This window comes from Diplotaxodon limnothrissa, linkage group LG15 (assembly GCF_057381915.1).
Source record: "Diplotaxodon limnothrissa isolate DT_005_m linkage group LG15, D_limnothrissa_male_GT1.1, whole genome shotgun sequence".
In the NCBI taxonomy this organism is placed as follows: Eukaryota; Metazoa; Chordata; class Actinopteri; order Cichliformes; family Cichlidae; genus Diplotaxodon; species Diplotaxodon limnothrissa.
Window position 1 is genome coordinate 36,714,101 of NC_140610.1, and position 14,553 is coordinate 36,728,653.

General features: G+C 40.5%; 1 protein-coding gene across 1 annotated transcript in view; it reads left to right on the forward strand.

Annotated features, from left to right (window-relative positions):
• The window catches only part of kdm4b (lysine (K)-specific demethylase 4B), a 44,214-nt gene that overhangs the window by 13,751 nt on the left and 15,910 nt on the right, over positions 1–14,553 (forward strand). The window contains exons 7-12 of the mRNA XM_085372062.1: positions 4,859–4,962; positions 6,340–6,477; positions 12,485–12,681; positions 12,755–13,002; positions 13,175–13,416; positions 13,834–13,954. Of these exons, the coding sequence (XP_085228188.1) occupies positions 4,859–4,962; positions 6,340–6,477; positions 12,485–12,681; positions 12,755–13,002; positions 13,175–13,416; positions 13,834–13,954 (1,050 nt within the window). The remainder of the gene's footprint in view (positions 1–4,858; positions 4,963–6,339; positions 6,478–12,484; positions 12,682–12,754; positions 13,003–13,174; positions 13,417–13,833; positions 13,955–14,553) is intronic.

The following is a 14,553-nucleotide window of genomic DNA, read 5'->3' on the forward strand; positions in this document are numbered from 1 at the left end:
CTGTGGAAGGAAGTCCATGTGGAGGGATAAGAGGAGCACATTTGGCAGCTGTAATTTTGAAAGCATCAGCTGTCACGCTGCAGTAATTTAGCTTTTTTTTTTTTTTTTTAAATAAGTGTATCTATATTCATATTGTAATCAGTGACTGACACACAGGGAAATGGACAGTCTTGGCCCAGATGTCCTTTATCCATACATCTGCTGGTTACACTGGTAAAATGTTAAAAATGACATTAAATGCTACTTTTAAAACCACCCGCAGAGTAGCCTGGCTTTGGACATTAAAACTGAGATCCCATTAGCGCCAGCTTTTATAGCAGGGTGTTCAGTCATACATTGCAGCTTAGCTGGCTTATCCAGCACCTGCCTCATTTGTAAAATACAGCTGCCGAGGGTGAGAGGAGAGCTCACTCCTGGAAGTCAAAAACATATCAGTGTTTATGTTCTACTTGTTCAGCAGTTTGCTAAATTGCTCTGAGGCACTTTTTGGAGAGGATTTTAATTCTTATGTTTTTATTCTCATTTCTTATCATTTCACCAGTGGATTTTCTTGTGGTGTTGGCCTTTAATTAAGCCTCGCCAAAAATTCCTCTGTGGAGGAACTCCCTGGCTATCTGCACAGTGCTGTGCCAGCGTTGGATAGGGGTTTGGTTGTAGCCGTTTCTGCACTGGTATAAAGGGAAAACACTTAACCAATCTACTTAATGTGTTTATGGAGCGTTTGCATTAAAATTTCTCCACAAAAGAAAGCTGGAGAAATAACCAAACATGTTTGACTTTGTGTTAAAGTTCTTCTTATGTACTGCTGCTTAGGGCAATGCAAACTGGAGTGTCAGGCTTATGTCTATAATGATAGCTCATTATCACGAAAGTATCACACAGGCCACCTGCACTTATTTTGTGGTTTTGGCTGTAAAATTGTAAATTGAATCCCATCTTTTAGAAACTATGTGAATTTTCTCTCTAGCCCAAAATGGTTGAGGAGTTACATTAATGTAAAATCTAGCCAGAGCTGATTTTTCTGTCTGCGTTCAGACCGTAGTACCTGAATCTTCTTTTGCTACCATGATACAGATCCCTGTAAAGCTTTTGTTCTCCTCTCCCCAAAACCGCTTGAATTTTTTTTCTCTAGCACAGTTTGTAACAGAGTTACAGTCATTTAAAGAGTGTTTGTCAAATGGGCCCACCACTGGGCTTCATTCATGCAAAAACTTGCTCTTGTGGTTTGAAAATGACATGAAAAATCCACAGAAGAATCTAAGATTAAAAAACACCTTGTAATTATTCCAAATCCTAAGTACAAATCAAAGAGAGCCTCATTCTTAAACACCCTAGTTCTGTAATCTCTCAAGTAATACTTTTACAATTAAGTATTAAAAACTAAATAAAGGGGGAAACCCTGCAAACCCTACCAGTACTAAACACAACTGCAGCTTTGGCATCATTTTATTCAGTTGTTTCAGTTTCACAGCCCTGGTGTTCACATTGACTTACTGGCCCACCTAAATAGAATGGAGTCCTAATTACTGTTATTACTTCCGTCTGTGCCTTTTCTAAAACACCAGTCAAAAAGTCTGCTGTGAGATGGGCCCATTGTATTGACGGCTTTACTCACAGACCATGTTGAAGTCTTTGCTGATAATAAAAACGCTATAAATAAATATAGCATTATACTGCAAAATGGGCATTTTGTCTTACTTTTATCTGCCTGGTTTGGCAGTTTTAGGACAATACTTGGGAATTATGCATTTCAATGTATGCAGAATTGTTTAATGTTTTATTTAAATAACCTCAACATCTCTGATCTCAAGCAACATGCTTTCTAATTACATTGTATATGTTGATGCTCTTTCCTGTCTTCCTCTCTTCTTATCTAACCAGCTGGCAGTAGGAGGACACCACTGCCACCGTTATTTAACAGGCTCTCACTGACCTATCAAAGCCATCCTCCAGGCAGCCAACTGTTTATGGGGTCCTAAAAAGACAGTTATGAGTGTTGCAGGGATGCTAAATGGGACTGGGACAATGGTTACTTAAAACCTCCTCTCCAGACATTTGACAGGGTAACAGACGTCACTCCTATCACTCCTCATTTCTGCCACGGCGGGAGACTTTTCGGTTAAGGTGAAGAGGAGGGGAGGGTGTAGGGTTCGAAGCAGGAACTTAATTTTCAAACTCTAAAGGACAGAATGAAGCCTTTAAGTTAATATTACCCCATGGAGAGCTCAGAAAGCCAGCTGCATTTTAATGGGGATTAATACGCAGGCTCTGTCGGCACATTATTCACCTTTATCAGCTCCAACGGGCAGGCAGGCACTGGGAGAGTAGAGAGTCCCCCTCTCCCTCTTTTGCTTTGTAGGGTGGAACAGAGGCTGAAACAATGCAGTGAAAATGAAGGATGAAATGGGTGCTGATTATACTGTCAGTCACATTAAAGTTTAACTGGGTGGAGGCATGGATGGACCCCCCTTTGAGGCACTGGTGGGTACATGCAGTAAAGGGGGTGGAGAGTGAGCGATGGAGGAGAAATTCATTCTTTTGATTATGCAGAGTCTGTCTTTCTGTCTCCAAGAGCAGAAGTGAGCCTTTGTTTTAGAGAGTGAGTCGGGGCTTTGAGATCATAATATACCTCTGACATTTTGGGCTCTCAAAGCGGGCGGCGTTTTTAAGGAATTGAGTTTGTTTTATAATACAAGATGGGTATGATTGGTAAATTACTCCAGCTGGAAAAGTCCACATTGATACAATAGCAAATGCAGTTTCACATTTCCTTTAGTGCAGTTTGAATCCTCTCATAAAGTACACTGACTTGCAGTAACTTTTATTAGTGACGGAAACATCGGTAATTAATGCACAGCTCATTGTATTGTTTTCGGATTAATTACACTGCAGTAAACAGATGAGACCATGGTTTAAATAATCAGTAGCCTCTGACTGTCACTGTTGTTAGTGCTGCTGCTTCTGCAAATTAATAACATGTTTTAAATAACCCCACAGGTTTTCCTTGTTTCTGTTTGCATTGGTTGCACTGAACTGGATCACAATTTTACAGAGAGACAGCACCCAGCTTCACTTTTATGCTGTTGCATCCCTTTACACACAGTGACATCCATCAGATCTCCCCAGAAATCCAACCTGGAGGCCCACAATCAGTGAATTTTCATGCACTGTGGTAATGTGATTATTCCACACTTTGGGCAGTGAATTAATTTCTGCCCATGTCAAGGGGAAACCGGATTTCCTTTTCCAGGTTGTGGGATTAACAATAACAAGATAAATGGTTGCATTTCAACTGGAGATGGCTGTTTATTTGTCAGTGTCGAAATACACTTATGGGATTATATTACACATATGAAGGGATCATAGAAATCTATTCTCCAATCACTGTTGTATAGTAATCAGGCTAATGCAGTACATTCAAATGTGTTGATTTTCTCCTTTAATTACTCTGTAATCTGTTTTTTGTACTTTACACAAAGCAGTTTGTGCAAATTAATATATTCAATCTAAATTCCAGTAAAGGCTGACAAGCTTCTTGGTAATGGTTTATGCTAGATTGTGGTCGTAATACTACTGCAACATACTGTTAGTTTCTAATTCAGACAGAGTGTGATGAAAATATTGCATCACGATCAGAGAGTGATTCCATTCATGTCTCGGACACCCGCATGCTTCACAGCATAACCTAATTTTAGGCATGCTATTAGGGTGCTGTAGTGATTGAGAACAGAATAAGAGAAATCATTAGGTTTTTTTCCTCCTAAAAATCAGAGTAAGCAATGATGCTATCAGTGTACAGTAGCTTCATCTGTAAATTTTGTCACCCATTTCCATGCAGTAGTTGATGTATTCAGTTGCCGTGTCATTTTAAGTTTTCTTCTTCTCAAAGAAGTTCACTTGTGCCAGCTGACAGGCAGGGGACCACAGGGGCATCATGATGACATCTGGGGATTGTTGGCCCAGGAAATGATTATGATAATTAATGGCTTTCAGGAACAAGTGCTGCATTGGTGTCAGCTCTTAACCGATGTCCTTGAAATTACTGTTCATGCTCAACACTTCATTGCTAGACAGTTTCTCTCATAGTCACCGCATAATTGCTTCCGTTCGTAAAATCGGTGACTCGATGATTCAGGCTTATTAAGTGGATTTAAAAGAAGTTTCTGGTGAGAACAAAATCCATTTTTAACATGTACCTGATGGCTTATGAGTGCGGTTGACATATTGTCTTTAGTGTTGGTGTACTTCAGTAGGCTGATGTTTTGGCTCATCCACCACACCAGATACCTGACGATAAACAAAACAACCAGCTGATCTAAGCAGAGTTGAGTCTAAATGAATGAAACTACACATAATCAGTTTTTTTTTTTTTTTTTTCTGAGCATTTATTGTTTCCTATGTATGAAAGAAAAAAGTTGCCAATCACCAAATATTGGTATATGGGTTTCGGCTTTGCTTATTAATCTTCTTCTCTCACTAACTCTGAGTTTAAATCCAGTTATTCTCCTGTTGCTACAATATACAGATTAATCGTTTACATAAACATAAACTAGCAAGAGTAAAAAAACAAAACAAAACGTGGGCTGTTTTTGAGAGGCCTGCAGCACTTTCTCAAAGTCTTTAATCTGTCTTTTGTGGTGATTGAACAAAACTCTGTCATGGATACAGATTTTGCTGAATGTGGCTCATGAAAGAAACACAAAAAGATAACATAACATTGCTTTCAGAGGTTGATGATAACATGAACATATATATACGTGTGTGTGTGTGTGTGTGTGTGTATACCCTACGATTGTTGTAGTAAGATGATGTTGTGGTTGCCAGTAAAATGCCCTATGCTCACTCTCACCCTCTGCAGGCTTCTTTCCCGGCAGCTCCCAAGGCTGCGATGCCTTCCTTCGCCACAAAATGACACTGATATCACCATCCATCCTGAAGAAGTATGGCATTCCCTTTAACAGGGTGAGTAGCCGCTGTTTCCCTACACACACAGTATAAGGTATCCATGAGGTAATAAAGTAATGTTAACAATTTCTGTGTTAACTGTCATACAAGCTTCTTTACCAGTGCTGGCTGAAGTAGCAATAGAGTCCCTCCCACCCACTTGCCTTAAACTGGCTGACACTGTTTCACCCTTTAACACCATATAGAAGAAAGCTGTTTGCCCTGACTCTAACGTCTATCTAAAGTAGGCAACCATTATAAAATGGAATAAAGCTGTACCCCAATGCTTAAGCACACACGCATCTTCAGCCTCATAATGATCAGAGTGGAAATTGTGATGCAGATATTGACATTAAAACAATGAGGAGATTTGAAATATTTAGTATCAGAAGATGGGAAGTGGTGCATTTATTCCCCCAGTTCTCCAAGTGTGTCTTGCGTCAGCTGGAGAAGAAGTGGGCTTTTATTATTAACTTATACTGGCTCTGAAAAATTAGTTTGAGTCAAGATATTGTGTCTGTCGTAGCAAATTGTTGGGGATCATTTCACCTATCTGTTATTGTTCTGTTCAGCAGTTCAGTCTTCAAATTATGGCAGATTGAGGAAGGGGGAAAAAACGCTGACATGGAGCAGGCATCTGATGTTCTCCAGAGTCAGCATAAGGGTTCCCCTCTACCCCCATTTATCTCATTTCTCACCCCTTAGGACATCATTATCACAGTGAACGTTTGACTTGTTACACACCTACAGTGTCTTTCCTGATTTGAGTGTAAAAATAAAACTTGTGTTCTTGCAGTAGAAAAAAGGGACTTTTGATATCTGAACCACTGCCTTTAGTTGAAGAAGTTTATCTCCCACTTTCAGCCCCCTACTTCCGTTTCTCCTGTCACCTTATCTGGCTTGATGTGTCTCTTGATTGCCAAGATCCATGCTTTGTAAAGAAGTTGAGATCCGCAGTCAGATATATAGGGCTTGGGTTTTAGGGCAACACACACACACACACACACACACACACACACACACACACACACACACACACACACACACACACACACACACACACACACACAAGTGGTTAAAATGTGAGGACAAGTAGAGCACATTTGCAGAATAACACTGAGCTCATGGGAAGGAATTCAGTACTCGGAGCAGCAGCCATGTTTAGTCGAATTAAGTTAGAAAAACAGGGACAAGATGTTTCTAAGGATTCAAACTCAATGTTTATCCCTCAAACCTTAAGTCAGCGGTAGCCTTTGTGCAACTGGTGGTAACAATAAAATATAGCTGTAAGAAATAACTGGTAAATAGATTAATGCCTTCCTTGTGCACAGAGACAACTGATAAATTCAGCCTTCAGACATTTAAAAAAATGTGTTTTCTTGTCTGTGTGAACAGATAACTCAGAATGAAGGGGAGTTCATGATCACCTTTCCTTATGGCTACCACGCCGGCTTCAACCATGGCTTCAACTGTGCAGAGTCCACAAACTTTGCCACGCTGCGCTGGGTGGACTACGGCAAGATGGCTACACTGGTAAGATGAGACTGATTGCAGAGAGGTTAAGTCACCGTAACAGAGAAATTTCAGTCTGCTGTGTTAACGTGTCAGCAGTGATGGGAAAAAGTGATTTGGGGGATTTTGAAAACGTTTGAAATGATCTCACAAAAACATCCAAAACAAAACACTGATCTGGCTAAAAGAAAAGCAGTGATGCTCATTAATGATCATGTTAACTTTGCAAACTGGGCACTCCATCTATATAACACGTCTATCCATTTAGAAAATAGGTTTTTATCTAAATTTTGTCAGCACTTGTTTGAGACGAGGTCTGAAGGCCAGTGTAGACACTCCACTTGAATAGTTTTGATCGGATGTGTGATTCAGAGGCAGCTTTGCAGCCTTCCTGCTCTGGGTGTTTGCTTCTTTGAAGGGATGAAGTAATAGATCATATCGAAATATAAAAGCAGCGTCTGGTTCTCTGCTGCACACCATCTGTTACCGACACTAACTGTACCCTTGCATCCTTGCACTGACGCAAACTGCCTCTTTGCCCGTGGGCTGTTGAGCATGAAATTGACAGGGCATGGGTTGGTTGTGGAAGGGAGTCCAACGACAATGTCCTCTGGAAGAAACTCCCCTCTTTTCTTTTCTCTATACATTCCATTTCATGTTCAGTCCTCTGTCTCTGTCTTTGTGTGTGTGCATGCCCCTTTTCCCTGGTTTCTCTCTACTTGGCTGCATGTCAGATTTATGAGGTGCCAGTTTGCAAAAGCACATCACCCTCCCTTCTCGCTCTTTCTCATTTTCGGCCTTCCTACTGTACCCATGTGGCCACTTGTAATTTAAGAACCAGTAGTCGAGGCTCCAGCAGTCTTCCCTTCACCAGTACTCAAGGGAGCATCTCCACTGCGCTTGTCTCAGTTTGTTAAAGAAGAGTTTTCCATTCAGCACGACTAATCCGAGTCGACAAATCGACAGCACAGCTCGGCACGTGGAGCTGGAGGAATGTGGAAAAATACAACAGCTCGACCAACGAGCAGGGCTCTTTCTTTCTAGCCAGATTTCTCTCTCACTCAGGCGTCTGTACTCTTTGGGTGTAATGGTTATAAAGATTGTCCCAGAACTTGTGCTGTGTAATTTACAGCTCAGTAGCAGACGCCTCATAGTGAATCATTTGGACCAAGCAGATGAGTCTTTGGCTAAAATGAACCAGAGACCAGGACCTGCTGAAGGCGTTTCTTTGCCTTTTTGCTCACTGCACAGATCTTGCGCTGAGCCTTGTGAATAAGTGGATCCTAAATGCCTGAAAAAGTTGAAAGGTTTTTCTATATTTGGGTTGTCCCTCTGTATATAGAGGCGTACATCCACAGGGCCATAATTATTCGAATTTCTTTTCCTTTTATTCCCCAAATATCCTAAAAAAAATTCAGTTCTTATATTCTCTATATTCTGTATCTTGATATAGATAGTAGTTTTAGATGGCTTAACTATCCCACCTTCTTCCTGAGCAATAATAAAGTCTCATTTTCTCTTAATCTTTCTCTTAACTCCGCCATCTTTCTCTGTCTTTGGCTTAAGCAGTCATCCATTAACTCATCTCCCCTCCCCTCCCCGCCTTCCCCCTGCTGAGCCCTAGTCTGTCAGCATCAAACAGGACAGTGAACGATGGGGCTCGGTATCGAATCTGTCACTGTTTTCGGGCTGGTGGCACACGACAGAGACTGAGAGAGAATTTGGGCGTGCTTCATGTCTCAGTCCTTTTTAAAGACAAGCTCCTTAACTGCTGACCCATCTGTTTGGCTTCCTAAGTGAACACATCTGCGGTCAGAGCAGGTCTATTGTCAGCATTCCTTGCATGTTCTGTGTGGGGTTGTACTTCTATTGTTTAAGACGTGACAGTTCTAATTAACCTTCTTCTCCACCTCTGGCTGTGCGTTAGGTGTTGGCCATTTAATTTTCTTTCATTTTTTTTTGCATTTAATGGATTTAGTACCTCATTCAGAGCATATCAGAAAAGCATTGAAACTCAAACAATTTCATTTGAACCATAGATCTGAGTGTGGAAATGGCTAGCTTTCTTTGAAATGACAAGAATAATAACAGCAGAAATCAAAAAGAAAGGTGTTGCATGACTAGCTACAGTAGGATTTTTCTTTTTTTCCCTTCTTTTGCACATTTAAGGGAAGACGGCAAAATGTAGACTCCACTGACGAATTGAAGTCGGTGAAAAAGATTCTTCATATTGTTATACTTACATTTGCTGCAGCATTATTTTTCTGAATGTTAAAAGTTTGTCTTCTGGGGTTGTTGTATTCTTGGTGAAAGCCTCTCTCTGCTCGTTTGGTGCTCAGTCACACTTTGCTAATGTTCCTCCAGGCTTCCAGGGTGATTTTTTTTTTTTTTTTTTTTTTTTTTAATATCCCCCCTGTCTAGGAAATGAACAAAAATCATCCTCCCAGGTCCCGGGCTAAATCACATCACTTTTTCATCTAAAGATTCAACTACAGATGACTCGCTTCATCTTTTCTGTATTTGTTTGCAGGCTTGTCTGTTTTTTTGTTTTGTTTTTTCTATGAGACCAGAGAATATGTTTTTATTAGTCGTATTCATCAACTTTGTCCATGATATAGTTCAACATTTAGCATTTTTTGTGCTACATTTATTAAAGAAAGGACTGTGTCAGTGTTAATGTAGCAAACACTGCCTGAAACAAAAGAAGAAAAGAAGTGTTCATTAAGATGCAGACTAGATTCTTGACACTGAGCAACAAAATCAGGCCAGTCATTAACAAAAACAATCAGAATTTGTCCACAGAGTTTCCAAAATCAGCAGTAAATTTAGCTCATATGTAAAACACAGACATGTTACTGAGATTTTCATTATAACATTAGGAAGCTGTGTCAGTGTGGGCAAGGTGAATTAAGATGCTATAACTACAATTACCCTAATGCTGCTCATGAGAAACAACAACAAAAATCTCTTTGCCATTTTGCATTGCTGTGCTAAAGTAATTTAAAATTAGTTTAATTTTTTTTCACTCTGAACAGCTTAATGAACCTTCCTGCTGCTGAGATTTCTTTCTGCCCAGATGTTGAGGAAATTTGATTAATTTAACCATAGAAAGATCATCCATTTCTAAAACTCTATAGTCATATTTGACTTTATATTTTTGCTACTTTATATATAGCTAAAAAATGCACAGCAGCCCGAGCTTCGACACTCATGCTGAATGTATATTTGCTGCAATGGCAGTTAGTACAATGTAGAAGCAACTACATGCAGGAGGACATACAAATGATTTTTTTTTTTTTTTTTTTTTGTTTATTTTTTCTGACTTTAAGGACAGTTTTTACTCTGGAGGATAATAAACCCCTGACTTACGGCCACACAGATTAGTGAAGACCATTAAATATCGCTGAGAAATACAACAACTTGCAATATAATCATAAACCTGGCTCGTGCCACTTTACAGTTGTTTTACCACAGTTCCTAATGAACGTTTGTACTGTTTTGTTTTAAATCTTCTCGTTTTGTTCAGCATGTTAAGCAGCTGATCTCATCTGGGGATGTATGTGAGGAGATAAAGAAGGAAAGGAGGGGAAAACTGTGGGAGTGGGAGAAAAATTGGAGCAGTTTAGTCTTTAAATGTGTTCAGCATTTTTATTTCTTGCTAACTGAAGCAAACAAACAAAAGAAAACACAAAAAAACACCAAAGTAGTGGTTTAGCTTTGTGTTGCTGTACTCTGTTTTCTCAGCAGGTGGGTGATCTGCAGCCCTGTTGTACAGCACATTCAGAATTTTGCATTGAAAATGTTTTTAAATACCTTTGAAATTATTCTCCATTCCTATTAGCATCTTGAAGGTTAGTTTTGTTTCATCAGAAGAATGAACAAAATAACTGGATGCTTACATTTTCATGCAATCTCATTTTGTTTTATACTATTGGATATACTAAGAAGTATCCCTACACTGAAGAACTTTGAAAAATAAAGGAAGACTGAAGCAAGTGCTGTGCATCCACAGTGAGTCCCCGGGCTTCAGGTTTTCTGTGGCTCCTATAATTAAGCTTCATTAGGAGCCCAAGTATACTTCAGGGCTCATTGACTCCCTGCCTCAGAGTGGGTTTTTGTTTTCTGAGATCTTGTGCATCTCCAATTGAGTTTCATCTAATTAAGTTTTTAGATGATAATAAAGTGTAACTCATCCTGGCCCTTGAGGATGGCAACGATGTCCATAACCTCTTAACACCTTCCTAAAAATAAAACAAGGCGCTGACTCTTTAGCAGTGAAGAATGCACATTTTGCTAGGTACAATCAGGGTAAGAGCAATATTTATCTCGGTGGCTGTTTTTTGATGGGGGTTTTTTGTTAGTCACGTCCTGTTCCCAGTAAAAGTTTCATTGTGGTAAAAATCAGGTGTTCCCATGCTTGCACTTGCACCCCCTCTTTTTTGCCCTCCCATTCCCCATTCCATCACCAACACAGTATTTTAATGTCTCTGTCTGTCAAGTGGTGTCTAGATGAGATGTAGGCTGGAAATTGTTTTGCTGTGGAGGTGTGGGCTGTTGTGTTTCTAGTAATTGAGCACAAGGCTGTCAATACAGATCAGGAAATAAAAGGATTTGAAAGAAACACAGCAAGCGAGGCACAAAAAATATCTTCATATGTCTCCTTCCTCTTCTTTTTTTCCCTTTCATTACACCACCCTCCATTTGTTTCCTGTATTTCAAAACTTCATTTTGATGTCCATGCCATTTTTCACTCCTGCACCACTGCAGTTTTTTAATGCAACAGTTCCCCTCTCTAGTAAGCTCAATGATTCAATAGTTCTGATGACTCAATGGTTCTGTCTCGTGCCGTATTTTAGTCATTATCACGTTTTAAGGTATCTCAGGTCAGTGGTTTATGTACAACACCACAGTGGAACAGCTGGTTGTTTACTGTATATTTAAAGCCTGTTTGTCAGGTGTGGCCTTTGTCGCACAGGCCTAGAGACCTGCCGGCAACTGTCTGGCAACCACTGGTCAACAGGGAAAAGTGTGGATCCTGTAACTGGTGAGTGGCTGCTGGAGGTTGCTCGTAGTCCCTAAGGCATTGTCCTGTACTGAAAACCTCCTGACAACTACTTTGATTGCTATCATTGCGCTTACTAGATTGCATGGGAGATATGTCTGAAAACAAAGTTGTGAAAAGTGAGGAAATGCCATTGTTTGCAGACAAATTGGCATCTTTCATGGAAATTATGAGTGCTATTAACCAAAGTTTTTTGGTACAGCACCATCTTTGTGACCGATCCTCTACACAACCACTTGCTAACAGGTTGGGGTCTATACATTTTTCCATAGAAAATAAAGGTTGCTGGGAGATCGCCACCTGCAGATCTCTAGGCCTGTGTACCTGTGACCATTAAAAGCAAGTTAGGTCATTTTGTAGCTGTATTGGTAATCCTGATGGCCCTTTTTGATGCTCGTGTGTGTAAATTAACTTTGTTTGTGGTCACTGTGACATAAAATCTGCATGCCTTTTGAGTCAACAGTCAAATTGGATATAATGTACTTAAAAGGTTTGCCGACTTCTCCCCAAAAAAAGGTTTTAACAAACTTTTTTTTCCTCCAGAAGCTAAAACTTTACAACCATCTTTGCTCTTACAGATTAGATTCAATTCAGCATTGTTTGGGTGACTTCTCTCTCTCTTAGACGGTCTCTGGTTTTAGTAATTTACAGAGATGGAAGTAAGAGATTTTTATTATCTAGATAGACTAATCCCCTTTGTAAAGTTTGATTTGTTTACTCTGAATGGTTACCTCTGCTTTTGATCACTCCTCACTTACTCTTTTGAGTTTTCAGAAATCGGATGTGTAATATAATCTGTAGTCCTACGGCTGTGGGGTAGTGGGTTCTGAAAGACCTTAATAGAGATGCTTATCTAGAATTTCACCCCCCCCCCCCCCCCCCCCCCCCCCCCTTTATCACACAGAAGTCCCATCTTTACAAAAGGTATTCTCTACTCTAATGTAGAGCCTTGTCTTTTCTCTCCAGTGTTCCTGCCGGAAGGACATGGTGAAGATCTCCATGGATGTGTTTGTGCGCCGCCTGCAACCCGTGCGCTATGACCTGTGGAAGCAGGGTAAAGACACAACAGTGCTGGACCACCTGAAGCCCACAGAGCTCACCAGCCCTGAGCTGGAGAGCTGGAGGGAGCATCGCGTCGCCCAACGGGCAAACCTCCTGCGAAGGTTTGTATTATGAAATTCTTCATGTGTTCAAAAGTAAATATGAGGGTTTTACTTAGCTGTCTAACTATGACAGGGCCATGCAGAAGATGAAGCAATTCCGTCGTCTGAAGCTCGAGGAGGTGAAAGTCCTGGCAGAGGAAGGCATTGAGCTGAATGCTGTCGAGTATCAGCGTCAGGTTGAGGAGCGTGAGGCTCAGCGTAGGAAGGAGAAGGAAGCACGTCTTGCCCGAGAGGCCATGATAACTTTGGAAGCCCTGGAGCGCGAGGAGCAGCAGGCTGCTGAGGCCGCCGCTAAAGTAGTAGAGACTCCAGCTGCAGAGGGTGAGGCAGATATGAAAGCATTTCTTTCAGTTCTATCCTCAGTGATAGAATCTTCCACTTTAAAAAGTCATTACTCAGTCCACACGGTAGTTTTAACCTCATTGCCTCATACAGACATTTTTAATGAGCCAGTAGCACTTCTGACTTTATCTCCTCATCTGTTATTTTCCAGGACAAGAACAAGAAACCAAACCACAGAACCTGACAGACGACATTGAGAAAAAGAAGCAGAGAAAGCCGAAGAAGATCTCCAGTGGCCAAAATGCCATCACTGGATTCGAGGAAGCGTTTAAGCAGTTTGCTACATCTGACGACAAGAATTCAAAGAGGGACACGGCTCGTCATCTAGACACTTTGTCCCCGAGACACAGCGACATCTTAGCAGACAACAAGATGGATGTGAGTGCCACCCAGGTGAGTCCGATCTTGACTGAAAGTCAATAGATTTGTCCTTTACTCTGTCAGACAGGTTAGCTCTTTAAGCGTTTGTAATCCCCACTTGGTGGCAGTTTAATACTTTATTTGCTGTGAGCTTACATCACAATAGAGTAGACTCTGAATTGGCTAATAAAACACAAGCTAATTAAATCTAAAAAAAATCCACAAATATTTGCTGTAATAATCCACAAATGTAGGAAAAAATGTTTTTGCAGCTGTAGTCATTACTTGTTTTTCCATTTCCTTTTTATCCATTCTGAAAAACAGCAGTTTATTAAATTAATATCAAGTTTGAACATGTTCAAATTACTTTTTATTTGGAGATAAATATTTTAAGGTTAAACACATTGAACAAAAATAAGACACACACTTTTTAAAATTAATTTATTTTAGGCAACCTATCCCAAGAGGAAAATACCTACAGAAATAAAAAAGAGTCGCCGCCACCCCCTCAGCAAGCCACCCACGCGCTCCCCTCTGTCCATTGTCAAACAAGATCCAGCTAGCGACAAAGGTATGTGGATATCTGTCCTTCACTTCAGTTATTTATTGTAAATATTCTGCTATTAAAGTCTCAAACACTTGTTCAGAAACTTCTCTCGCAAGCTGCTAGTAGATCTACAATTTTATCTTCCTGGATGTCAGTTGAAACCTGTGCTGTGCTGTACTTGCTGTTTTCATGTAGACATGAATAAATTGTGGAGGGAAAAACAGCAAATAATACAATAATATGTTTGATGTAAAGACCAGAGGGAGCCACAGAAGAAAAGAACAAAAACTGGATTTTCAGGAAACAGATTTGTTGTAGTTACTTCAGATTTGGCACAGGTGTCGTCTCTACGGCGTCGTGGTTTACACATTCTAGTGAAAGCTCCACAGTTTGATCCCGGGAGGAGGCACATATCCCCTGCGTCAGGAAAGGCATCCGGCATAAAAATCTGCCAAATCGAACACACAGAGCTACCTGCTGTGGTGACCCACCGTGAATAAGGGAGCAGCCCAAAGTAGTTAGCACTTCAGCTTTGCGACAGATTTGTTTACTTGGACTCAGAGATGAACTAATTAGAATTTGAAGGGTGCCGCAAACCCACAAATTTAGACGGCATCATGAAA